The 27,182-nt window shown below is 37.1% G+C and overlaps 2 protein-coding genes across 5 annotated transcripts in view; both read left to right on the top strand.

Annotated features, from left to right (window-relative positions):
- The window catches only part of LOC107700069 (nuclear receptor ROR-beta-like), a 29,516-nt gene extending 10,724 nt beyond the window's left edge, over window positions 1–18,792 (top strand). The window contains exons 2-12 of one of the 2 annotated variants that reach the window (XM_016501582.1): window positions 5,404–5,713; window positions 10,868–10,953; window positions 11,233–11,268; window positions 11,860–12,001; window positions 12,246–12,695; window positions 13,517–13,638; window positions 13,861–13,993; window positions 14,557–14,664; window positions 15,008–15,118; window positions 15,227–15,339; window positions 16,210–18,792. In XM_016501582.1, coding sequence (XP_016357068.1) covers window positions 5,707–5,713; window positions 10,868–10,953; window positions 11,233–11,268; window positions 11,860–12,001; window positions 12,246–12,695; window positions 13,517–13,638; window positions 13,861–13,993; window positions 14,557–14,664; window positions 15,008–15,118; window positions 15,227–15,339; window positions 16,210–16,371 — 1,470 coding nt within the window. In that variant the 5' untranslated portion in view covers window positions 5,404–5,706 and the 3' untranslated portion in view covers window positions 16,372–18,792. Of the gene's footprint in view, window positions 1–5,403; window positions 5,714–10,821; window positions 10,954–11,232; window positions 11,269–11,859; window positions 12,002–12,245; window positions 12,696–13,516; window positions 13,639–13,860; window positions 13,994–14,556; window positions 14,665–15,007; window positions 15,119–15,226; window positions 15,340–16,209 lie in introns of those variants that run through there. The other variant, XM_016501591.1, reaches the window with a different exon arrangement.
- A 1,342-nt stretch (window positions 18,793–20,134) lies between these two features.
- LOC107700047 (endophilin-A2-like) overlaps window positions 20,135–27,182 on the top strand; it is a 22,230-nt gene continuing 15,182 nt past the window's right edge. For all 3 annotated transcript variants that reach the window (XM_016501570.1, XM_016501563.1, XM_016501559.1), the window contains exon 1: window positions 20,135–20,501. In XM_016501570.1, coding sequence (XP_016357056.1) covers window positions 20,457–20,501 — 45 coding nt within the window. In that variant the 5' untranslated portion in view covers window positions 20,135–20,456. The remainder of the gene's footprint in view (window positions 20,502–27,182) is intronic.

The following is a 27,182-nucleotide window of genomic DNA, read 5'->3' as shown; positions in this document are numbered from 1 at the left end:
GAATGATTTCTGAAGGATCATGTGACACTGAAGACTGGAGTAATGATGTTGAAAATTCAGCTTTGATCACAGAAATTAATTATATTTTAAAGTATATTAAAACAGAAAACCAATATTAGAAATTGAAATTATATCCAATATTATTATAGTTTTTCCGTATTTTTGATCAAATAAATACAGCCTTGATGAGCACAAGAGACTCAATTAAAAGTCTAACTGATCCCAAACTTTTGAAAGGCAGTGTATGGTATATATATATATATATATATATATATATACTGTATATATATACAGAATATATATATATATATATATATATATATAGTACGGTATTAATCTTGAATGGTAGTCTGTCTGTCCAGCGTTGCAGCTGCAGTCAACAAATGAGTGGAAGAGGTGTGAGTCATTGTAAGTGTGTGTATTTCTTGTGGAGTGGCGTGGCGTTTGTATGTGTGAGTGTGATTTTCAAAAGTAGGTCAGTCATGGTGGACACTGGGTGGGTGCCATGCATTCTTAAAAATAAAGGTGCTTCAAAAGGTTCTTCACAGCGATGCCATAGAGGAACTATCTTTGGTTCCAGAAAGAACCATTCAGTCAAAGGTTCTTTAAAGAAGCATCTCTTTCTTACCTTTTTATAATCTGAAGAACCTTCTTTCGCCACAAAGAAACTTTTGTGAAACAGAAAGGTTCTTCAGATGTTAAAGGTTCTTTATGGAACCATTTAGACAAAAAGGTTCTTCTATGGCATCGTGAAGCACCTTTATTTTTAAGATTGTGCTGATTCGTAATAGATAAACAAAAATTGGTCGTCATGTTAACGAGCGCCGTGTGCCCACTGCCCATGATTGTTCAGATAACAAGCTGTTGCAACGCTTGTGTCTTGTTAAAGTAGAACAACATGAGCTTTGGTATAGGGTACTATAGACTTTGCTTACGAGGAGATATAATAAATTGATCGTTTCATATTTTACAAAAGGTTCAAATGCAAAATGAACCAATAATGTAATCACTTCTGAAAGGTTGTTTATTTGAAATTTCACTGCATTTTCATGACACGTGAGTACGTGTATTTGTCAGCATTATATTTGCCCTTTGTTCAATTGGCATTGTTCATAGAAAAGCAAAGATAAACTTCATATTGAGGGTGTGACTTTCTGGGTAAACAGCCAGGCTTAGTAGCATCTGTGTGTCAATCTCTTGATAACACTGATGATTTCAAAGACCTTTTTCGTGCAGCATTTTCGGGAACTGCTATAACAACGGCATTTTTTTTTTACATGTCAGATAGCAGGTGATAAAAGTTATCAGCTGTCACGAGAGCTATAGACAACAGGTCTATTAACTTGCTGGAGGAAGTAACTTGGTATCTGAGATAGACGTGAGTGTTTGGTTGAAACACAGGAAAAGAACAGGAGAAGAGATGTGGTACCATTAGACAGAAGAATAAGTGAGAAGGAGGGTGATTTTGATTATTGATTTTTTTTCTAAAACAATATACATACAATTCAAAAGTTTGGGGTCAGTAAGATTTTGAAAAAAAAAAGTATTTTGAAAGAAGTCTCATATGCTCTGCAAGGCTGCATTTATTTGATAAAAAATACAGTAAAAATAGTGATATTGTAAAATATTATTACAAATTGTTTGCTATTTTAATGTTTTAAAATGTAATCTATTCCTGTGATGGTAAAGCTGAAATTTGAGCAGCCATCACTCCAGTCTTCAGTGTCACATGATCCTTCAGAAATGTTTCTAATATGCTGATTTGGTGCTCAAAAAACATTTCTTATTATTATTAACGTTGAAAACAGTTGTGCATCTTAATAAAAAAATTAAAAAAACAAAGTAAAAAGCAGAACAGTGTTTATTTGAAACAAAAATCTTTTAAAAATAATTTTACTGTCACTTTTGCTAAAGTTGGTGCATCCTTGCTGAATAAAAGTTATCCTAAACTATATATTTGACCCCTGTGAGTCATTGTATAATTTGTTTATACAATTCATAAACCACCATTTTTTATACCATTATATATATACCATTTTATACAGAAGATTTTCTTCACCATCTTTAACTTAATTTTGTTGTTTCATGGTAACGTTATAGCTGTTGACGTATTGTATATCCACTGGCAAGCATGCCATCTGTGACTGTCTGTCCCTTAAGAAATCATTTGGGCAGCTTGTGTTTACTTGCATGAGTAATATATGTTTATTTGGTCCAGAACCGTAATCCGCACAACACTGGCATGCAAGTCACTCATTTATTTTCAAGTAGCGTCATCTGACATTTTTTAATGATACTGAGGATGCCCTGCAGGAACAGCCTGAGATTAAGATGATTATATGATGTTGCTCATTAGTTTCATTTGAGACACTCAAGAAAAGTATGAAAATGATCCAAATGATCCATTGTATATGGAGGATGAGCAATGAGCTAATCATCTCTTTGTAATATTCTCGATAATTAGAGATGAGTCAACAGAGACTCGTGGCTTTATGTGTTTAGCTGCTAAACAAAACAAAACAAAAACGTACAGACGACGCAATTCCAGCCATCTGGGATGAGGCAGACCATGGAAACCATGAGCAACGGTATGCGAAGGAAATTTTAACAGGCCCGAGACGACGGTTTGGAATAAACACTGACTACAATTCTGAAAGTCTCCTAGGACCGAAGGATTCATTCAGGAACATTCTTTCCTATAGTACAATATAATGTAGTTTATATAATGTAATTGAAGTAATAGGGATTTTAAAGGGGTATTTTTTAGCCTGGGTGAAGATTAGGGGAGCTGCAGAAGGGAGGAGAGGAGAAAGAAACAGAAGATGAAAGGAGAAGAGAAAGATGGTGGAGAGGATGGGCAGGGTAAAACTGGATTACACCCTCGCGCAGAGAAAGAGACGGATTATCCAGCCTGTGAAAGAGGAGGAGTCAGCGGATTAAACAGATAACGAAGAGGAGTGGTGAGGGGATTACGCTGATGAGAGCTGGATTCACAATAATCCCTTCTGAAAACCAACATTTGATCAACTGCCAAACACACTAGCACTGATTGTTTAATATATTCCTCCATAACCTCATCCACTGTTACTCCACCTGAAATGCATTCACCATTAGATCATAATGCACTTCTAATCTCACTTTACGATAACTTTCTTGTCATGTTTTCTAGCAGACATTTAATATAAACGATGCTTCATTCACTGTCTCTCCGTGTGCCTCCATACTGGTGGCCTCCCTCCTGTTTTGCTCTATTCTCTGAGCGAGCAAGCTCTAATTTAAGAGACTGTGGTTATATAAGACTGATGGTCAGGAGGTCAGTGATTGCGTGTGTGTGTGTGTGTCACATAGAGAAAAAAGACAAAAAAGGGGCTGCTTTTGAATGAAAATATGCAATTCAAGACTGCAGGAAGGTGAGGAACAGACTCTGAAACAGGAAGATACATCTAAACAGAAGAATAATAAAAAGGGAAGCAATGCTTCTGGAGCGGAAACGTTCATATATTTACCCCAAGGAGGTCTGTTTTGACAACGCTGCACAAACATTGTTGCAAAGGCTGATTTCCCCCCATTCTCTAAAACGTTACGTTAGCGTAAAAAATGTGAAACGAGACAGAGATAGAGTCTGAAGGAATCTAAATAGTTCATGGTGATAGGGACAACAGTGTCATTCAAAATAAAGGGGCATAAGTCTAGAAAAAGAGAGTTAAGAGAGATTAGAACGAAAGAAAGCAGAGGCTGAGAAGAAGGAGTGGCCATGCAGGAGGGAGTGAAAAAAGCTTTCTGTCAGCTTCTGTGCATTTCCGCTGTTCTACTAACCTACTTACCATAATCTCTTCTCTCCTCATTTCATAATGGAGTCTCCCTGGTTACATCATATCCTTTCTATCTTCCGCACACTTTCGCACGTCCTGTTATTTCATCCCACATAATTAGTCATTGTTAGTAGCATCCTGAAATGAACTCAGTCTCCCTGCCTTCTCTCAAACTTTGCTTCAACTCTCAGTCACCCTCACCTATACACACAAGATGTTCACAGAAATGTGATTTATTTTTTGATAATGCTCTTTGAGATGTGAGAAGTGTTTTTATGCCATTCAAAAATATTTGTTCAGAACTCACACACAACCTGTTCTGGTGTATCTAGAGGATAAGAGCTCAATATGCATATGTCAACATTATGCATTTATCCAACTTCAGATGAGTTTCTGATTCAAGATATAAAAGAAGATATTTGGCATATTTGTATTTAAAAACTTGTGTTTATATTTGCCATACTCTTAAAAATAAAAGTTCTTCTATAGTTCCATGAAAAACCTCTTAACATCCATAGAACCTTTCCATTGCATAAAATGTTCTTTATAGTGGAAAAGGATTCTTAAAATGTTACTTACACTAAGAAAAAAAAATGATTCTTTTAAGAATTGTTCACAGAAAGGTTCTTTGGGGAACCCAAAAATGGTGTTTCTATGGCAGTCTCCTTTTGGACCCTTCATTTGTAGGAGTGTCCATGTTTCTTATTTCAATGTTGTCCCCTTTGTCAACATTAAACACTGCATTTTTGCAGTGATTATGATCAAATGCTTTTTGAATAGAACAAGACCAGATTTAATTAGTAACATCACTTATCTAAACATTTTTGCACATCATTTCTTCTTCTAGGCTATTTGAGATTTTATTAAAACGTTGCTATATGGCAAAGATACTTATATTGAGTTCTGTCTTGGATTAATTGCTGTGCATTGCTTTTTTTCTCATTTGCATGTTTCTCTGAATAAAATTGGATGCTAAAAGAATAAAGGTAATTGATTAATAGATTTGATTTCCATTTGGCTAACCTGGTATAATCCACACATAACTGATATGTGCAGATTTGCTAAAATATTGTAAAGCTTTATGCAATGTCTCATTTAATCAAAACCACCTAAAAGCACACAATAGTACTGTTAGATGCCTTTTAAAAATGGTCTTCAACTGTTTTTACTGACTGTATGGAAGAAAGAACTACACGGGCACTTATATGATAACCTTCTGCTGGTCTGGTCTGTTTTAAACCTATAAAACATTTATCTACAGATCTACACTTTCTCTGGCCTTTTCACACTATTTTTAATTACTTGACTATTTATCACTAGGTACAACTGTGTTGAAAGAGCCTCGGTAGCAGTCAAGCACATTTGGTTTTATGAGGAAGGATAAGAATACTGTGATTTTTTTTTTCAACGGGCGCTGTGCTGTAATCGCAAACAATCGCAGCCGCAGGAACCGCGAAAGATTCCCACGAATCTGTTCTGTTGTGGTGACACACTGCCACACTTTCCCACGCGCGCTCGAGCTCTGGCAAACGGATCATCCTTAAAGCGCGTGGCCGAGTGCGAGTGCGCGTGGAGCTGGATCATGTGAGAGTCCACGCGCCGAAAGTAGGTTAGACTACAGAGAAGCACAGACGCAGAGAGAGGGAAAGAGAAGAGGGCATCGTTTTATTGCATAGCATTTACGCAGGAAAAAAAGCCTATGATGGAGCGGAATTTACTCTGAACAACCGGATGAGAAGAGCGAGTAGGCAGTGCAATAACTTACGAGTTTTAGTAGTTATTTTCTTACAATAGCTCTGTTTTGGAGTTTTCAGAAATTTACCTGAGTTTAACTTTCGGCGCAGTTCAGATGTGCTGGAGTTATATTATCGTTCGCAGATAATATAGCATCAAAATGAGAGGTAAGTTCAATGAAAAAAATGCATTTATATAAACAATAATATTGTCTAATAATGGAAACAAAACTGTCACTTTGACAGCGGTAATCGTGAATGGGTTTGCTTTGATGTTTCACGAACTGCGCAAAGTCTAAACCGAAGTAAAGCGCGCAAAAATATATATAAAAAAATAACTGTTTGGTTGTTTGTAACATATGTGTTTCTTTACTATTTGATAGCTTTTCGTCACTAAGACATTTACAGAAAATAACCAGTACACGGAAATGATCAACTTTGCATAGTTCTGTTTTGTTCCTTCGCTTGTAAACGTGAAAGGGAAGCGATGAGCGTCATGTAGGAAACGTCTTACGAGTTGCCATGTCCGCTTTTAATAAGCAAGTGGGGATTGTTTTAAGTCTCTTATAAATATGATTGGTCTATGTTGTGGCGTTTTTGTCAGAACATAGTCGCGCATGTAAATATGTAAATACGCATTTTAGCCAAAAGGTGTGCGCGTGAGAGATCTATTTATTAAGATAGTTGTATATGTGAAACATTTTAATTATTTTTAAGGGGATATAATTATTGAAATGACGTACCTTGCAGCAAGTTACAATTTAGACGTTTTATATATTTTGCTAGAATAAATAAGTTAAATCAACTCTTTTCTACATTGTTTGCTTATTTTGAAAAAAAAAAAAAATCTTGCGATATTTGGCAACACTCCTCTAACTGTAGTTACTGTTAACTGCCACTAAGCCAAGCCCATTATGTAAGAATCAAACATGTTTAAAAATGCTTAAAGTGTAATAATCACAGGGTGCTGTCATTTGAACTTTGTTTACTTCATGGAAAGTTCAAATACTGTATTATGGTCTTGCGCAAAGTTGATATGCCTTTGGTCACGTATGTATAAGCCCTTAGTCGCCATGTTGAACTTGAGCTCTGCTGAATGTTTGTGTCTTTATCGTGATAAAGCTTATCAATAAGTTGAGGGGAGAATCTCAGCATGTCAGTAGGCTGTGTGAGCTGTTGTGGCACAAGGAGTGGGGGTGTATCTGCAGCGCTCTGCGTGTTGTTGTTCTTCAGTCTCAGCATGGCCGCCGGTGTGACAGAGTCTATCTGCTCCATTGACCTATTTCTGTCATTGAGGATTACACAGTTTATTACAACACTGTGAGATCAGGAAGAGAATTGGTCAGTTTTAATATCGGTTTATTGTTTTCCTTATTGGCATCTTATTTGAATACCCAGTGCTGCATCTCAGCAACAGCGTGTTGGCAAAGCAACGTTAAACCTGAAATTCTTTATAATGGAAACAGCGCCTCCTTTGGTGCAAAGGCGTAACATGTGCTCAGTCGAGCTTAGTTGCCTTTGATTTCAGTTTTATATTAACTGTTTATATAATCACAATGTTATATTTTTTCATTTAGTTGCTATGTTTATGCTTTTTCCACTGAATGTTGCAGACTTTTGTAAGAGTTTCATCACTGAAATGCATCGCATGTGCTAAACAGAGTCTACACTACCAGTAGAAGCAGTAGCAGAGCCATGGAAGCAGAAGCAGAGCCATTGAAAAATGTAATTAAATGAGCATTGGATATTCAGTATATTTCATTTGACTTTGTCCATGATCCCGAGGAAAGGCACTTTTCTGTATGCTGACTTGCCGAGAGCTCTAGACTATAAGCCACCATGGCTTTAAAGACTTAAGCAATGAGCCGTCTATAAATGAATGCTGAGCAGCTTAATGCAGTGGCACTTTGACACCTGCCAATGTAGTTTCCATTCATTTAAACCACAACTTAAGCCCAGGCAGTGGGAGAATGTGACCAGAACATTTGAACTGTGAGAGATTAAAATCTTCTTTTTCAACAACAGTTCAAGATCTTCAGTTTTTTTTTTCCAGAGTATTTCTTAACAATAAATACATTATAATTGTTACACACCTAAGGTGTATTCTTATGGATTTTTTAGTTGATGTGTCTTAAACCCAGCCTTTTTGTAATGTGAAGCTTAACTCTCACTTTTTTTTTCTTTTTTTTTTTTTTACATTTTTCCTTCATGAATCATTAATAATGATGAGACGAAACAATTTTCATATTTTTAGTATTTTTAGTTTTTTATACAAATTTATCTAAAAATCAATCTTCTTTCAACCAGGATATTTTTTTAAATTCTAGATTCAACATATAAAACCACAAGATGGGAAAAATTACTGTATGCATGTATTTGTAGAAACTTTTATTGTTTCCTAATCCCAGCAGGCATCGAGATAATTAATGCCCATCAATTGTCACCTTACACTCCCTATCAGCTCAAGGTTTTCCAGCTTGGTGGTGTTACTTATACCGAAGAATTACTCAATCCCTCTGTACATATTTAAAGAGAGTCTTGCGGTGTCATTCCACCATCTCAGTTTACTTAGGTAGGTCACTTTTAAGTGATGTGGGAGAGGAAAAATCATTACAGTTGAAATCTCAAGTAAAAGTAATCGGATGCAAATTGAACCCTGTTTGTGTAATTCAAAGCAAACTTGCTGGTGAGGACACAGCAGACTCCAAAATTGGCTCTAATATGAACTACACAGTGCACACCCAAATCTCATACAAGTTAGGTTAGTTATACACTGTGCTATGCAAATGCAAGGTAAATGTGACCTTTGGACGTTGCTGAACAAAGTTGTTTGATTATGTGAGATAAAAGGGCAAAGTCTCTGAATTTGTGTTGGGTTTTTCCCAGCATCACTCTGTGAAACTGCTGACTGGGGTTTGATGGACTTACTAACTGACATAGAGTGGCCTAGAGAGAGGAGATAAGAAGAGCTAGCTTACTAACCCCAGCTTGCCCGATAAACATAGCACTCTAATAAATCTCCTCTTAATTAGTTTTCGGCAGTCTGACAGCATTTGCCTCCGGCTTCAACAGCAGCGCTCGAATCGGTTAATCAATCAAGAGCTGTTTGCTATACTTTTGATTTGACTGAGTGTTTGTAGGAGATTGGCTTGATATGTTACGAATAATGGCTTGTATTAACTAATTAAAAGATGTAAAAGATGTATTAACTAATTAAACTTTTTTTTTTTACGTGCTAAAGGGATATTTTTGTCTTTTATACATCAGCCTAAATATCAGAGGTTCCTGACTGTAAGACATCTTGGTAATTCTTTCAGCCCTTTTGACCTCAAAGTTTTAGTCAGTGATATATTTATTCCTATTTTTCATTGATGAATTTACCATAATTCATTGATACTATGCCAAAAACCTGTAATGTGTCTTGCCATTACTGTTTGGTGAGTCATACTGCCATGTAGTCAGTGCAGTTTGCTTTTACCTGACATTTTGCTGTGATATTCACAATATGAAAGGTTTTGTTTAACTGACACATAGCATGGTAAAACCAAAGCTTTTATAAAATTCAGTCTCCAACCTCCATGCACAGCAGTCAAAACTTAAAAATAGTTTTATGTGAGCGCTACGAGACAGCTGGGACTGTGCTCAAATTCTTGACAGGCTGCCACATGTTGAGGGCAGGGTAAGTTACAGAGCCCTTAATGAGTGTACTGTAGACATTTCAAATGTGCAAAAGTCATATATCACTCCCATGACATTACATAAAATGCACCTCTTGATCATGTGTCTCTGATTAAAAAATGTATCCAGAGTCACTTATAGAGGCCTTGGATTTGTTTGAAACTGAAATGATATGTTTTCCTGATAATATAATAGTCTTTGATTTTTGCGGTTCCACCTTAAACATGCCAAGTAGAAGGAAAAAAAAATGTAATCAGATTACAGCGCTTGCGAGGCTACCGCACAAGCGCCTCCCTCGGCTCAGTAGGAAAGTGTGTCAGTAGAACAGCTCAGCCACATAGCCTGACTGTGCTACGCAGGTGAGTGGCATGTGAGCGGACGAGTCAGAATCAAAGCCACACTGTCACGAGCCAATGGGAAGGTGGGAGGGGCGGGATGGAGCAATGCTCGTCACAGCGTTGCTAGGGTGATCTCCTCTGAATGAGTGTGTTCGTGGAATGTAGCCAGACAGCAGTTATATAACACGGGGAGGGTGGGTGCCGGGGGATCAGAATGGGGTAGAAGGAATGACAGTGAAAAAAGACAGAATATGTTCCATTTAGTAATTTCACTGACTTATTGCATTATGGAATAAATGTTATTTTCTTTCTCAATGCTTTGAAAAGTGCTTTAGCAGATTGTGTTTATCAACCTAGCTTCTGGAAACATCAAGCAAACTTGTCTCTTGTTCCCTCTTTTTTTTTTGCCCCGCTGTCATTATCTCTGGAGGGCCGGTTCCCTGTCACGACACATTAATAATCCGTTATTTACGCATTAGCCGTTACTTAAGATATTGCGTCATTGCACAAAACACGAATGACATTTCCTACATCCACATCACCTGAGAGGACCATGTTCCCTGGAAATAACCTTTATTGGGATCCATCCTGTGCCATTTGGCTCATCTGCAATAGGTGAAACTTCCTAACCATAGGCCCCTCAAGAAAAATGATATTGCCTTGCTATTCAAGGATAGCACTTCTGCTTGAAAGAACAGCTTGTTTAAATGGGATATAGAGGACTTACTTGTGCAAATGTAAGTGTGTATACTGTTGTTTGGTTCTGAGGAAATCTTTGCACTCAAAGGTTCTATTCATGAACCTGCAGCTGTTTATAATTCCCATACAGAGCATCACAATCCGCTTAATTCCAGCTCAACTGTGCCAAGCAGAGAGCGAGCTTTGTTTATAAAGCTGTTTTTGATCCTGTGGTCCAAGGACTTGTGTTATTATGTCATCCTGAGTGGGTCAAAACCTTGAGTCTTTGAATATGAGCTGTAGCGCTAAACCCCTGTCGTTATGCATTAGCTGTGTATTATTGCTGTTGAAGGAATATGACACTAGCAAAGTTTCCACGTCTCTGTGAGAGTAAGACCAGACCTTCGGGCTCTGTGCCAGCCTATAGACTTTTATGATTGCTCAAAGATCAGTGGGTCAAACAAAGAGCACTGCAGATGTAGCTCACTTTAGAACTGTAAGTAGCGGATGGCTTTCAATGCTTTGTGTGCTGTGAGTCAGGACTTTTCTATAGGCTGTGTATGGGAGGTGCTGGATAAGTGTGTCAAACTTTAGCTAATGTTTCATGTTCCACTTCTCTCTCTCTTAGCACAAATCGAAGTAATCCCATGCAAGATTTGCGGGGACAAGTCATCGGGCATCCACTATGGGGTGATCACTTGTGAAGGCTGCAAGGTAAGTGAGCATCCTTTCAATCAATTCATCTTCAATTCTGCTCAAGGTTAAAAGGGATAGATCACCCCAAAATGACAATTTTATAATCATTTACTCACCCTCATGTCATTCCAAACTTGAATGTTGTTCTGTTTTTCTGTGTAGTGCAAATGAAGATATTTTGACGAATGTTTCACTGTTTGTCCATACAGTGAAAGTCAAATGGGTCCAAAACTTGGAACCCCTATTTATTGTATGGACAAAAACACTGAGACTTTTTAAAAACATTGTTTTCTGCAGAAAAAGAACATCATACAGCTTTGTAACAACATGAGGGTGAGTAAATGATTATAGAATTTTCATAGAAGTTTAAAGGTTTGTGTCAAAATGTTTTCCCAAAATGTTCCCTTTTCTTCAGATAAAAAACTAGAATAAACAGCATTAAAGTATACAAGACTTGCAAGAAAGTTAGAGTACCTTGTAGTTACACCCTGATGACGTCTTCAGGCTGTTCCCTGAAACGGTAAACAATTCAACCCCTTTATTTGATTGGCTCTCTGACGAGTGAGAAATCTCAGTCAGCTTGTATTTGACCACAAGACATGCAATGTGTGCCAGATCTGATCTGACGTTTCAGACTCTGCCCGAAAGTCTTTGCCAAAAGACATGCTATTTGTATTGAACCACATTACTCCACATTACCATTTTTTCAAACCATCATGGATTGCACATGGTATTAATAAATGATCATATGATTGCACTGGTGTCTGAACCCATACAGCTAGTCCTTGAGATTTTGATACCATGAAAACAGTGAGGTTTTAGAGTTAATTCAGGATTTAACCTTGATTGACGAACACAGAGGAAATGGAAATGGGGCCACTTGTTGACCTCAGCTTTCTTTTTTTCACATTTTCATTCATCAAGGGCTTCTTCCGCCGAAGTCAGCAGAACAATGCAATATACTCCTGCTCCAGGCAGAGGAACTGCCTTATTGACCGAACCAATCGCAACCGCTGCCAGCACTGCCGCCTGCAGAAGTGTCTGGCACTGGGCATGAGCCGTGATGGTGAGTCTAATTTTACATCTCCTTGTGTCCTATTAAACACAGCTGTGGTCTCAGTGTGAATGTTAGGACTTCATATAGCCACTGGCCGAAGAAACACAGCCAGGCATGAATGTATTTTCAGTTTTGATCTCCCCTGTGTGGTATGATGTTGGCCCGTTCCATGTTTTTTAGTTTGCTTTTCAGTTCTTATCAACAATCAAATGTAACTTTCATCTTTCTTTCCACACCCTCCTTTTCTCTGCAGCGGTGAAGTTTGGACGCATGTCAAAAAAGCAGCGTGACAGCCTCTATGCCGAGGTTCAGAAGCACCAGCAGTCCCAGGAGTGGGCAGGGGGTTTAGGCAATGGTGTACCCGGCCATGCTGGTGACGAGGTGGGGGAGAACGTCCACAGCCGGGCCTACAGCCGGGGCTCCAGCACCACACTAAGTGACCTGGATGACATAACCACGCTGCCAGACGGTCTCTTCTTAGATCTGCCGCTCACACCGGAGGAAGCTGCTGACTACTGCAGCCTAGAGCTGTTGGGAGGAAGCGGTGGGAGCAGTTCGTCCTCCCAGAGTTCTCCTGAGCCGAACAGACAGGAGTTTAGTGACACGACACACATCAAACACGAGTACCAGACCCTGCATGAGATGGGACTTTACACTCGCTCATTACTTAACCCACCTGAAGGCTGTTCCTTGATGGAAATCGGTTAGTATACTGTGATAATGGGAATGTATGCATATTAGATTATATTACTGTATATATAATATAATATGTACCAGTATGCACTACCGTCCATAAGATTGGGGTTGGTAAGATTTTTTTTATATTTCTGAAAGAAGTCTTTTAATCTCACCAAGGCTGCATTTATTTGATAAAAAATATAGTAAAACGGTAATTCTGTGAACTGTTATTACAGTTTTATTCTGCAAAGCTGAAGTTTCAGCAGCCATTACAACAGTCTTCAGATTCACATGATCCTTAGAAATCATTCCAATTTACTGACTTGGTGATCAAGAAACATTTATTATTGTTGAAAACAGTTTTGCTTAATATTTTTGTGAAAACCATAAAGAAAAGCATTTGTTTATTTTGTAACATTATAAATGTCTTTGCTGTTACTTTTGATCAATTTAATGTGTCCTTGCTGAATAATAGTATTATTTTCTTTCCAAAAAGAAAAACTGACTAACCCCAAAACTTTTAAACAGTAGTTTATGAATATTATTGAATATGTCTATTATTAATTATTTGTTTGTATTAAAAATTATGCATTTTCTCTAAATAAATAAAAAAATTGTTTTACATGCTAAAAATTCCATTTACCAGTGTTATAATTTTTTTTGTGTGTTTAAGCGAGCAATTTGAAAATGAACATGTATCATTAAATATCCAGTATCGACTGAATCCACTAAATAAAAAATAAAAAACGTATATCTGCCATGTATCTCAGTGACATGCTTCCGTAGTCTATATAAACTTTATGATGTTGTGTGTGGTCATATTGTATAAATGTATGTTTCCTTTAGAACGGATTACACAGAATGTGGTAAAATCCCACATCGAGACAAGTCAGTACAGCACAGAAGAACTGAAAAGATTTGCTTGGACGCTCTACACACCTGAGGAGATACGTGTCTACCAAAACAAGGTACCACAGGGTGTAACAGCATGTACCATATGTATGTTGTGATCCAAGCAATTGCCCAACCTTACATTCCATTTTAATGAATTATACAGAATACAATCGTTCCTGTTCTAATTTTTTAAGAGCCTAATTAAAAATAGATTAAAAAGTACATCAAATGCACATCATAATTGCAAATAATCAGAATATGGGTGGAAGAGTCTAAAATGTATTGCTTTATCCAAGTCCACAGAGATGATGTGGCAGCAGTGTGCAGTGTACATCACGAACGCCATCCAGTATGTGGTGGAGTTTGCCAAGCGCATCTCTGGATTCCTGGACTTGTGTCAAAATGACCAGATTATCCTTCTCAAAGCAGGTCAGCATCAACTCAGTTATCTGTTATCCACATTAGTGAATACCTGCAGTAAATACACTTAAGTGCCCAGTTTATATTTCTGGTTAACCCTTCTAATACAGCATACTTATTTATGGCATGATAGTTGTATATTCGAGTTTAAACCGTAGGTATTCTTCATTTCTCAACTGTGTTCTGAAAATGGCTCTGTTGTTGTTTTCTCTCACCCTTTTTCCCCCTGCTTGTGTCCTCCCTTTGTGCATTGTGTGGTGTGCCTTTTACCCGATTTGTTATTTAAATGAAAACAAAAAACACTTCTGTCTTTTTTCTCTCTCTCTTTAAAACAACCATCATTGCCATTCGATTGAATGTTGACATCACTATTTGATTGTGAAAATGATGACTGTTTTAATGAATCCTCAATTTGAAAACATTTTGTAATTTGTGCAATTAAATCCTAATTGTTTTTTGTTTTCCTGTGTGTATGTGTGCATCGTGGAGCATTCGTTTGCCTATTTCTTCCCTCTGCCTCCCTCTTTCCTGCCTTTCCTATGTTCATCTTCTATGTGGTGCTCCCCATCCAGGCTGCCTGGACGTGCTGTTGATCCGAATGTGTCGGGCCTACAACCCCATCAACAACACACTGTTGTTCGATGGAAAGTTCGCAAGCCCGCAACTCTTTAAAGCTCTCGGTGAGTCTCTTCCTTAGACCTTTCACATAATTTATCACCCTGTGGCATTTCAAAGGGCATGTTGGGTACTAGTATGCAATTAACCTGAGCAATGGTACACCAAGAGCTGTAAAATCACATAAGTCACCGTTACTCTTTATATAGACCTAAACAAACATTAATTTAAATGGAAAATAGGTCACTTAAAATATTTCCAGGTCAATTGAAAGATTGGTCAAGTTGGCTGGGTTTACCTTTTCGTGTTTTGTGGGGCAAATTACAATGTTGTGACATTTTTACAGCTCTTGGTCAATTTTGCTCTATTATTTTTTAAATGCGTTTCCTGTGTTTTTCCTGTCTGTAGGTTGTGATGATCTGGTGGGTGCTGTGTTTGAGATGGCTAAAACCCTGAGTCGGTTACAGCTGTCTGAAGAGGAGATGGCTCTGTTTACCACCACTGTGCTTCTGTCTCCAGGTGGTTTTACTAGAACATTAGTTTAAAGTAATCTTTAACTCTTACAGTCTTTCCAGAAGATACATAGCCAGACATTAGAGTTTACTCTTCCACTAATTTATTTCACAGACCGACCTTGGTTGACAGATGCTCAGAAGGTGCAGAAACTTCAGGAGAAGGTCTATGTTGCGTTGCAACACTGTCTTCATAAAAGCGGTGCCCCTGAGGAGAAACTGGCAAAGGTACTGGGAAAAAATCTTAAGAATGAATGAAAAACAAGTTCACACTCTCACAGCTGTTAAATGTGAGAAAATCGGGGCTGTCAAAATAAACACATGCGATTAATAAATATATTTATGCCATTCGGATTTTTATGCTGTTCACATACTTGATCAATTTGACATTTTAACTGTTTTTATTATAATTTGTGTGAATTCTAAAAACTGATCCAAACCTCCTGAGTTGATCTGAGCCGCGAGAGTTCACCCACACAAATGTCCTGTTTGTCAGTGAATAATGGAGAAGGCTTCATTTTAATATCAATATCATAATAATAGATGTAATGTGTCAAATTCTTTATTTATAAATAATATTTATTTGCATTCTTTGTATGGTGAAACACATTATTTATTATTTTTTAATTGTTACAAATTACTGTTCAAATGTTTGGGGTCAGTAAGTTGTTAAAAGAAAGGAATATTTTATTCAATAAGGATGCATGAAATTGATCAAAAGTGACAGCAAAGACAATTATAATTATACAGAAGTTTTCGGTTTCAAGACTGCTGAAAAGTTTACCAAAAAATATATATATATTGCCGTTTTTACTGTATTTTTTAAATCAAATAAATGCAACTTGGTGAGCATATGAGAGCATAAGAGACAAAAATATTACAGACCCCAAACTTTTGAATCATAGTGTGTTATTATTTTCCCTAAAATTAATTAAAAAGACCCAAATGCATTAACTTTTCATTACAAGAACATTTACATTAGAATATGGAATATTTAATCATTTTATCAATCATGTTATATAATATTATACATATTTTTTAGTCAAGTTATGTAAGAAAATGTTATAACTGCTTTTTCTTTTTTTATTGACTCAATAGATGGTGTCCAAGTTGCCCATGATGAAGTCAATTTACAACCTCCATATTGATAAGCTGGAGATTTTCCGTCTGCTTCACCCAGAAACGACCTACAACTTCCCTGCTCTCTACAGAGAGGTTTTCTGCAGCGAGATCTCCTTCCCAGACTCCACTGAAGGCTAACATTCATTGAAGTGTCATATTGGCTCTGATGAGAGACAGAGAGAGGAAGAGACAGTTAAAGAAAGACAGGGAATGGAAATAGGAGGAGGTAGATGGATATGTGTTTGAGAAAAACCAGCAACACACTGACAATCTTGCACGTTACACTTTAGGACTCCATCTATAACCTCCCTCCTTATGGAGTGATTCACTCTATTTGAACAGGACCCACATTTCTTATAAGATGCTGTTAAATATCAGCAGTAATTTAAGGTGCTGGTTACTATTACTCATGCTACCTACATATAGTGACTCGAACAGAGTAAATGATGTATATTTAATTAAAAAGAGTACTCGAAGTGCTTGGAAAGTGGATACTTCCCATTTTCAGAGTACACTTAGGAAGAGAACTATGAATGTAACCCAACTGACATGCGGCAAAGCCTCAGGATTAAGATAGAATGTATTATGTATTCCTACCCCATATGTAAAACAAGTTTTTAAGGCTTGGTTTCTGTAGACGAACTGTTTTGAATCCATGCGAAACTGTTTAAAGGGACCAATGCATGCACACCTGAGGTTGTAAACGCCACATGAGCAGCTTCACTTTAACAGACTCAACACTAACGCACAGCACACTGCACATGCCACACGTGCACATGGTATGTTGTCATTTGAGCTCTTTATTTTTGCTTATAAATTTAAAAGATGCAACTAAACTAACGAAAACCTCATCCTTATTACCCTTTCCCATGCAAATGCCACTTGGATAAAGATATTAGATGATATTTTGATATCCTCATTTGATCGGAAACCACATGTATGTAGAACGATAGATGTATTTGAGAATATATTTATAAACAGAGCCTGTAGATAGCGCATGTAGGCAGAGATAAAAAAGTTGCACCTTAGAGTGAATGTTCTCAAGCCCTTTCAAAGACTTCCCAACCAAAGAAGTTGAATTCTGGGCTGGAGTTGGAATTGGCATGACATGCAGATTTTGAAAGCTTTAGATTTAGATGCAGGTGGACAGCACTTAAATATTCCACAAAAAAAGGACTTTGCAAGAGCGGGTCTTTGCTGTCGCCCCACATTAGATGGCGAAAAGACAATGCCACTACGAGACTTTCTGAAGCGCAGCAAACCACTCAAACAGCTGCTGGGAGCAAGGCCTCAGGAGAATGCAAAGAACATGGAAGGAAGTGGATGGAAGGAACCTTATATTTTTAGAGACAACGGACAACCTGAGCTCACCGTCAGTCATGAGGACACCACAGAAATGTTGTAACTTGGACTATTCAGTTTCTACAGCTGTGAGGATAAGTGGATTCGCAGGCCATACTTCATGCTTTGCATTGTGTCCGATGTGGGGATCAGTGTTGTGTTGCTGTGTGATTATTTTTTTCCCCATCATCCATTTACCCTTTGTGTTCACTTATAGCACAACTATTGGTTGACAGAACCATCAGCTACCCCCCTGAGTTAGGGAATACTGGTTAGTTTATGTTCCAAAACTTTGCGGTTCAAACCAAAGGAGAAAGATCTACTATCTGTCCGCGGTGTGAAAGCAGCCTCCGTTCTTCTGAGGATTGGTCTCAGGGGAGATGCAGGAGTGGCCCAGAAACCAGAATAAAAACTAAAGCCCAAAGGAGGGCTTTTCAAAACCCTTCAGTGCCCAGTTCTAGCTTTGTGATATTACAGGGAATGAAAGATGTTTTGAATGATTGATAAGTATCAACGTCCAGTTTCCTGACAGATAAACTTAACAAGCTCTCCTGACGTTTTATTTTTGCACTGCTGGACCAGTGCCTAACTGTATATTTTCTTGTAAGATTTTATATGGTTGGTATAATACACATTTTCTGGGTGTTTAACACCGTATCATAGTGTCTGCCTGTGCAATAGTCAGTCTTTCCATTTTTAGTATTGACGGCCCTCACAAGCCAAGGATCTCCTTGGATTTCATAAGCACTCCAGCTCAGATAATTTAACACCCCCTTGCTAAATTCTGTCTACACTTTTTCGTTTTATTGTTTTACTCAATTAGCTTAACTTAAATTGACGTGTGACGGTGGAGAAAGATTGTAACAAAGTGCAAATACTTTGTAAAAACCATTTAGAGTTTTAGAAGATGTCTTTTTTGGAGTGTAATTCGCAGCCCTACAAACTGCCACAAGCATCCGGCCTGTCCTTGAGGGTAGTTCTGGAAGTGTGCGTTTACATCTACACTCAGTCACTCAGGGAGATAGCTGGGTTCTCTGTCCTAAAATGTCTTCTTGAGTTAGCCTAGCGAGACACCTTGCACCAAATAGAAAACCTTAAACCTTAATCACTGTGTACGGTAACTTCTTGTGAATGTTAATCACAGAAGTATCAAAGAATTTTACCCGTCTTATATCAGTGCTGTTGGAGGACTTTTTCAGTTTGACTTGTTTAAAAAAATGAATAGGATCAAAACTATAAGGTATATAGATAGATATATATAAGGATGAATTTAATCTTTAAATCTAGTGTTGTGTTTTTTATTTGTTTGTGATATTTTCTTTCTTCATTTCTGTCCTTTTCTGGACCATTTTTCACCCGTGTAGTGTCATCCTTGCCTTTGCCTTGAAGAATTAAAATCCTATTTTTTTAAAGAGCATTTTTTTAAGCAGAAAATCCCCTACAAGAGTCCTAATTCTTTGCCATGGTCCTTCTGTGGTTGTTTCAGTTGTAACTTTATTTTTAAGCAAATAAATCATATTATAGATTTTAAGGAGTATAATTTATGGTGTATTATGGATACAGAGAATAAAACAAACCCATTAAGAGTTATTATTGTACAATAAGAATTACACACATGGATTCCAGAATGTAATAAAGGTCTTTTTACTTTATACTCAGTGTTTTGTGGCTACTGAATTATTATTTTTTATTTAAGTTATTTAAGTATTTTTTCATTAGGACATATTTTAAAGTAAAATGCAATGCAAGACCGAAATCCCCAAAGTTCCCATATTTTATTCTTCAGTAGATACAGGGGAGGGGGGAGAAAAGTGTCTAGATGGGTAAGTTACAACAGTAGCGCTCATTTATTTGATAATAAATATATTTATATAGCCTACTGTTCAATGTATTGGGCTTAGTAAGATTTTTTATTATTTTTTTAATAAAACTTTTATTTAACAAAGAAGCATTAAATCGATCAAAAATTATTTAGACATTGTTACTAAAAATATGTATATTAAATGAATGCTATTCTTTTGAACTTTTCATTGAAGAATAATAAATGTTAAGCCACACAACTGCTTAACTGTAATAAATGTTTGAGCACCAAATCAGCATATAAGACTTATTTGTAAAAATGTATGAAAATTCAGTTTTGACATAAAAAATATAGACTATTTGCCATTTTAAAATATATTAAAATTAAAAACATTTATTTTAAATTGTAATAATATTTTCCAATATTACTGTATTTGTGATCAAATAAATGCAGCCTTGGTGAGCATAAGAGAATTATATACTATAGGCTAGGCTATATAATAGTTGTAGTTCCGTTATTGCTGTTAATCTAACAGCTTTAGTTCCAAAGACAAAAAGCTGTGCTCAGAAACCACGCTGCCAAGATCATCTCAGCATAGTATTTAGTAACAATAATAAACTAGCAGTCTTTTTATAGAGCTTCATTAAAATTGGCATCTGGCTCTATCATCTGGTCAATAGAATCTGTGGGTGCGGTTCATTTCCTGAGCGGTAGCGGGCGCTGCTGTCCCGCTTCCAGTCCCTTCTCCGCTCGCGCTAGGAATGTGCTTGCGTTGCGCAGGAAACCGCTAGTTTCTCAAGACTTGCAAATGCGGTGGCTGCACTGTGAACCGTATTAAAGTCACAATTTAGTAGAAAGCCACCAGAAGAACATTTAAAAACATAGCTTTATAAAATCTTTCCCAGCAGCCACTTGGAGTATTTTTTTTTCTTTGTGGAGCGGGGTCGTTTATCGTTTATCTGAGGACTTGGGTTTTATATTTCACTCAGCTACCGTTGACTTTTGTCACACTGTTGTGTCAGTATAAAAACCTACTTTACAAGTCTTTTTTTCCGTCAGAAAAGAGGATTACGCTTTGAAGATGTCCGTGGCGGGCTTAAAGAAACAGTTTTACAAAGCTAGCCAGGTTTGCGAGTTACTTTTTTTCCTATTGTTTTCTTCCATTGAACCGCAATGCTGTGCCAATTAGCTTAGCCTGCTAACGCTGCGCTAAACTTCAGTCCGCTATTCTGCACTTTAAAACTATTTTGTGTGTTTTTCTTCTATCTGTATTTAACTCTTTCAGAATATTTACGATGATAAACCGTGCTGTTGTTTAGCTGTCATATCCCTGTAGAGTTATAAACCGCTTGCTTTATGTATTTATTTTCGGTCATTGCAATATTTATTATTTTGACAGCTTTCACTGGTCATAAATAGTAAGCGTCACTTTTTTGGGTGCGTTCACACCTAATTATAGGTTACAATGTGTTATAAATATGCATAAGAGTGTCTGTTTTCTTTTAGCTTGGTATTGCAATACAGCGCCCACGTCCTTACTATATCACTTCATTCGCCACGTTTACTGCAGTAAAATGAACGAGCATATGCTCATGATCTACTTGTGAATTAGGGTTGTTTTAAAATATAAGCATACTGTATATATATGAAAATTCTGCATACAAAGAATATACTGCAGCATTAAGTTTACCCGAGATTACCGCAGTTTCCTTCAATGCATCTGTTGGACAAACACGTTTTGTTTGTGTCTCTTGTTTCTATGGTTCACACTTTATGCTGGCAATATGCAGTTGAAAAATGTGGCTTACAGCACTGGCTTTCGTTTTCAAAATGAGCAAAAGTCAGTCATGTAACTTTGGTTAAAGAAACCTTATTATTTACACAATGGCCAGAATATGAATATGAAATACAGGGAATATGAAAATTCCTACCAGGATGAAAACAAAAAGCTGTAATTTATCTTTGCTCAGTGAGGAATTTAAAGTTCAAATACTATTACACCAATCTCTGTAATTTTGTCCAAAGGATTGAGGCAAAGCAACTAATACCACAAAACATCACAGAATTGATCACTGGTGTTTCTGAAATAATGAGATCTTACAAAAGACTAACAGCATAGAAAGTGAAATTGAAAACACAGAAAACAAAAACTATGAAATTAGTTGCAAGAACACATTTTGATGAATACTTTGATTATAGTGAGAAAAGAATGGAGAAACACCTGAAATATTTTAAATAAATTTTTTCTCATGTTAAACGTTAGTATGCTCTTGAACAAAGTAGTGAAATTATTTCAAGTTTGCTTCTATTTTCATGTAATTGTCATATTATGGTAAAAGAAAACTGACTAATGTGGTTTCCAATTGTGAGTTTATTATATTAAGCAATATATTTAATACATCTGATGGGAGCATGAAAGTGTACTGCATAACAGCAATAACTCAGTATCAGCAGATCTTTGGAGAAAGAGTTTTTCTGGCTAGTTATATCTAAACAAAATTATATCCATCTAGTTTAGTTGAATATTGTCATATTAACATGGTAAAAGTGAAACAGAATGATGCATGTTTGTGGGCTCGCAGCAGGCAATGTGTTGGCTTAAAATGTGCCAAAAGTCTCACTTTGACCTGTGAAGACAATCAAATGTGTTGTCATGAAAACCTCTCGCTGATTTTGGCTGCTCTTGCGTTGTTGTGGTGGTGTTGTGAGAAGGTTCTTCGTCAATGGTTTATGGTGTAATTAACTCGAGACTTAAAGTGTTTTTTGTCAATTTGTTAGTTTCTCGTTGCCAGTGGTAGTGTTTTCCAAAGGGTACATGAGCACAGATGTAGGGGAAGCAGCACATCTCTGTCCCTGTTCGCTGATCTCAGCAGGAAGGGACAATCTGTTGCCCAGTTTCCTGTTAGGAACATACTCAGATCCCCAGTGGGGGGTTTACACGAGTGGGAGAGTACAGCAGGGCAAAGGAAAATGGCCAAAGTTTGGGCCTGAGAGGCGGAGTATGAATCATGCAACATTAAGTGGGGTTGCTTGCTGTGCTCTCTCCTGCTCTGCCTGGCTCTTTTTATTGGACTGCAGTGCTGCAGCAAACTCATGACAGCATTCCACAGTAATCAATACTTAACACAGGCCGGACACCCTGCCAAAAGACAAACTCTGACACCAGTCACACCCTCAGTCCAGCCTTCCTCGCAGTGTGCTGTCCGGAGAACTGTTTGAGATACTGTGTGGTTGCTTTTTTTTAATGTACACACCAGGGAATGTTTTTCAGTTAGCTTTTTTTCTGAGCAGAAACAGTGCTTTTATGCTCTGGCATTCTCCAGCCTTGTTTGCAAATGGTAATTGTTAGAAAAATATAAAATCGTACGAATTAGAATGACTGACATGTGATAGATAACACATCTTACCACAGCATAGCCTTTTTGTGGTATAGAGTCTGGCGTGCTTGCTGCAGTGAGTGCTGCACAGGGACAGGGTTCTAAAAGGCTTAACTTGGCTAATATATGAAAATTACCTGTAGGAAATCTACTGCCAAAAGAACAAAGCTGTAATCTATGGATAAATGTGTGTGGATAAGTGTTTTCTTCCCATAGTCTATTAAAGTGACTGTGAAATTAGGTTTTTTTTTTTTTATGGATAGTTCACCCAAAAAATGTATTAATTAATTAATAAAAAAAAAACAAAAAATCAAAATTGACTCACCCTGAGGCCATCAAAGAGGTATATGAGTTTGTTTCTTCTTTGTGCCAACAGAATGTGAGTTCAAACAGCTGATAAAAATATAACATGACTCCAGTCCATCAATTAATGTCTTGTGAAGTGAAAAGCTTCATCATTAAGATGTTTTAAACTTCAAACCGTTGCTTCTGGCTAAAATACGAGTACTCTATCCATAATATTGCTTTCTCCAGGGAAGAAGCCACCTTGTCTGAATCAGGAGAGAAGTATGCAAATCAAGTACCAGTTATAAATAAATATGTTGGTATTTTGATGTGACAGGACAACAAGGGGAGGAAGCGTTAGATTACAGCTTAATGTAAAAAGTTGCTCTTTACATTTAGATTTTGGGCTCTTCTGTCTGCTGTAGACACTGTTATCATCAATATTTTTATGACAAATTTCTACTGACGAAAAACTTAATAGCATGAGATATTTAATTGGTTATGGTGTCGTTGTTTTGAAAATGGATACACTCATTGAGTCTGTATTTGGAAATTGGAAAGTGGACTGGCTCCTGTAAACTGAAGTTCATCCATCTAACTCTGGCTGACTGCAGTCAGTGGGGTGGTGCCAGCCTAAAAAGTCATTTCTACAGTGAACTGCTTTTGTGAATGCTCCCTCTGTCTTCCACTGGTCAGCCGAACAGATGCCATTGGTTGCTCCATTGTTGCTGTGTTAGGCTTGTTGGGATGCTACAACAACCAGCAGAGTTTTTTAATTGCGACACATTGTTTACACTCCTAGAAATCATCCTACAAATGCCTTCTAGTAGGCATGGGCCGATTACCAGTTTCAAGGTATACCGCGATTTGAAAATTTCACGGTTTCAAAACCACTAATATTTTCCGTTATACCGTTCCTGCGGTATGCGCTGTTTTTCATGTCTCCTCAAAGACTGAAAGTGTAAGAATCCCTTCAGGTTGAGTGCAGTGTAGAGAGTAACAGGACCCTCCTCCTCCTGTTGGTGCGAGCAAGCGGTCAGTCACGTGTGTGTTTGACGGCCGAACTTAAGGAGCTGCCCCTGGAACTTAAGCGATCGGCAACCGGACGTTTTTTGTCTTATTGCAACTCGTCTCTGTTCTGGACTTGCACAAACTGCGTTGCAATGAATCATTTTCCAAAATTTAATTTATGTGAAAATATGAAGTCTGTAAATGCCCGTTAACAGAGGCCTGAGACGCTGAAGACGGACGCAAAGAGAAAAATACTGTAGCAGGCAGATCGCTCACTGTTCATGATGCACGAACTATTGGAAGAAAATCTTCAATATTGATTTGGGGGTTTATATGAATGTGTTTCTTAAAAAATGTCTGTCTTCAGAAAAGTTTACGTGGTATTTTCTTTTCATCTCGTCTCTGTATAGTTCACATTAAAGCAGTGTTTCAGCGCAGCGCTGCTTTGTTTAGAGCGGTAACCAAGGGAACGCTGTATCTGGTATTCCATAAGCACCTCCTGCTGTCAGAGAGTGAACCTGCATCTCATTCAGAGCTCCTGTTTGTTTCGTTCAGGCATGTAGTAGAATTTCACAAAGCTAGTCAGAACAGAACATTATGTTTTTGCTTCAAATTGGGTTATTATTAAATCAAATGATGTATGTGTAATTATATAACTAAATTATATGAAATGATATAAATGATATGTATATGAATTATATAACTAAAATTAAATAACTGTAATTACAGACTTAGGTTAAATAAAGATGTCAGTCTTTATTTTCTTCTTTTTAGGAAACAAATCAAAGAAAAAATAAACAAATTCTACTGTTCCTAATATTCTGTATGTTGCTCAAAAACAAAATATATTGTGTTCAGTGGAAAAAATTATTATTTTTTTTACCCAGTCATTTAAAAATAACACATTTTAGAGCTGTAACGACAATACCGTGATACCATGAAACTGTGATATTTTTGCTTAAGGTTATCATACCATCAAAAATCTCATATCGGCCCATGCCTACCTTCTAGTTGCCTCGGCATAGTAAGGTGGTTTTGGAGAAAGTATTTTAACTGAAGATCTATCACCTTTAAGCAGGTGTCTACCTAGTAACACATTTGCTGGACATTTGTTTTGTTGTGTGGGGATTGCGTAAGTTGTATTGTTCTGAAATTCCTGTGTTGTCTCTGTGGCAGTTGAATCACAGTCATGCACTCTTCTCTTCATTAGATTCACAAGCACAGTATTATCTATGGAGTCTGTTCTTGGTATCACTCTTCTCCTGCTGGGTCTGCTTTGGCTACGTGGCTGGCTGTTTGTGTGTATGCATATTTGTGTCAAAGGTAGCAGTACTTTGCATACTTTATCAAGAGTGTGTGTCAGAGCCAAGCCTCTGTATTATCTCTTTAGCTGCTGATAAGACCTCTTTCACTCATAAATATAAATAATCATGTTGCACGCTGTCTGAGCTGTACAGTTTCATTGCGGGAGTGTCTGATTGAGATCATTACTCTTGGAGAGAACAAATGGCCTTTTGGTGTCTCTCTGGATTTCTTTTAGCATTTTTTTTCTGTAATATGCATCAGATGTAGCTTGTTGATTATTTTATTTTTTATTAATAAGTTAATGCAAAGATGCATTAAACTGATCAAAAGTGACAGTACTGACTTTCACATAATTGTTATTAATAAGTTTTATTTGTTATTAAAAAATGTTCTTTTGAACATTCTATTCATCAAAGAAAAAATGTCATGATTTCCACAAAAACATTAATTCACGCAACTGTTTTCAGTGTTGGTAATAATAAGAAATAATTAATAAGCACCACATCAGCATATTAAAATGATTGCTGCAGGACTATGTGACACTGAAAAATATAGAGTAATGGCTGCTGAAAAAATGTAGCTTTACCATCACAGGAATAAATTACATTTTAAAATATATTAAAGGGGTCATATGATGTTGCTAAAAAGAACATTATTTTGTGTATTTGGTGTAATGCAATGTGTTTATGCGGTTTAAGGTTCAAAAAACACATTATTTTCCACATAATGTACATTATTGTTTCTCCTCTATGCCCCTCCTTTCTGAAACGCGTAGATTTTTACAAAGCTCATCGGTCTGAAAAGCGAGGTGTAGGGATGTAACGATTCACTCAACTCACGATTCGATTCGATTCACGATTTTGATTTCACGATTCGATTCGATTAACGATGTTTTTTTTTACAAAATGAGATTTAAGACAAATTATAAACTGAATGTGTCCTTTTATTATTGCTTGGACAAACTACTGTATGTTTCTTTGTGACATTGAAATATAACACTATAATAATATACTAATATAGCACTTGAAATTATTGCTCTTTTGTTGGTTTTGATTGCTTCTGTTGTCCTCATTTGTTAGTCGCCTTGGATAATTGGAAAATTGGAAAATTTAAATATAATGTAAATGTAAATAACAAAACTAAATTTAATTTTTAAAACAAGCCCCAAATCAAATAAGTAACACAAATAAAAAAAAAATCTCTTGATATAAACAAAATAAGGCTTTGTCTGTGCTCTTTCCATTTAAAATTAGAGGCAACCACTGCATTTTAATCACAGTCCAAACAAAGATGCTGCATACATGCAACACGAGCAGTTTTTAATCTAAATTACATTGTATAATTTCGAAATTTGAAGCAAAAACAGAATGGTTTGACTTCAGTTTTGTGAAACTATGCATAAAAAATATCTGCATGAAACAGAAACAGCAGAGCTGAATGAGACGCAGATTCACTCTCTGCCAGCAGGTGGCGCTTAAAGCATTTCCTTGGTTTCTGTTGTAAACAAAGCAGCGGTGCACTTATGAACTTTAATATGCAGGGCTCCAGACTGCGACCATTTTTTCTGCCTGTGCGACTACATTTTGTGTGCGGTCGCACTGGCGCGACCACCGCGTTGGTCAACTCATAAGCGCTGCAATTTCTGTTGCATATGAGAAACATCAAACGGCAAACGAAACTGAAAGCATAACGAAACAGCGCTTAGAGAGTATACCTACTCGCCGGGAAGCTGCGCGCATATTGAGGAAACGATGGATGGTTTTCAAGCGAAAGTCAAGTAAAAGACCGCTTCTTAAACCAGAGAAGGTGAACATGCTGGTATTCTTGTG

The sequence above is a fragment of the Sinocyclocheilus anshuiensis genome, unplaced genomic scaffold, assembly GCF_001515605.1.
Source record: "Sinocyclocheilus anshuiensis isolate Anshui unplaced genomic scaffold, SAMN03320099.WGS_v1.1 scaffold477, whole genome shotgun sequence".
Lineage (NCBI taxonomy): Eukaryota > Metazoa > Chordata > Actinopteri > Cypriniformes > Cyprinidae > Sinocyclocheilus > Sinocyclocheilus anshuiensis.
This window is presented reverse-complemented; position numbering and strand designations above follow the sequence as displayed.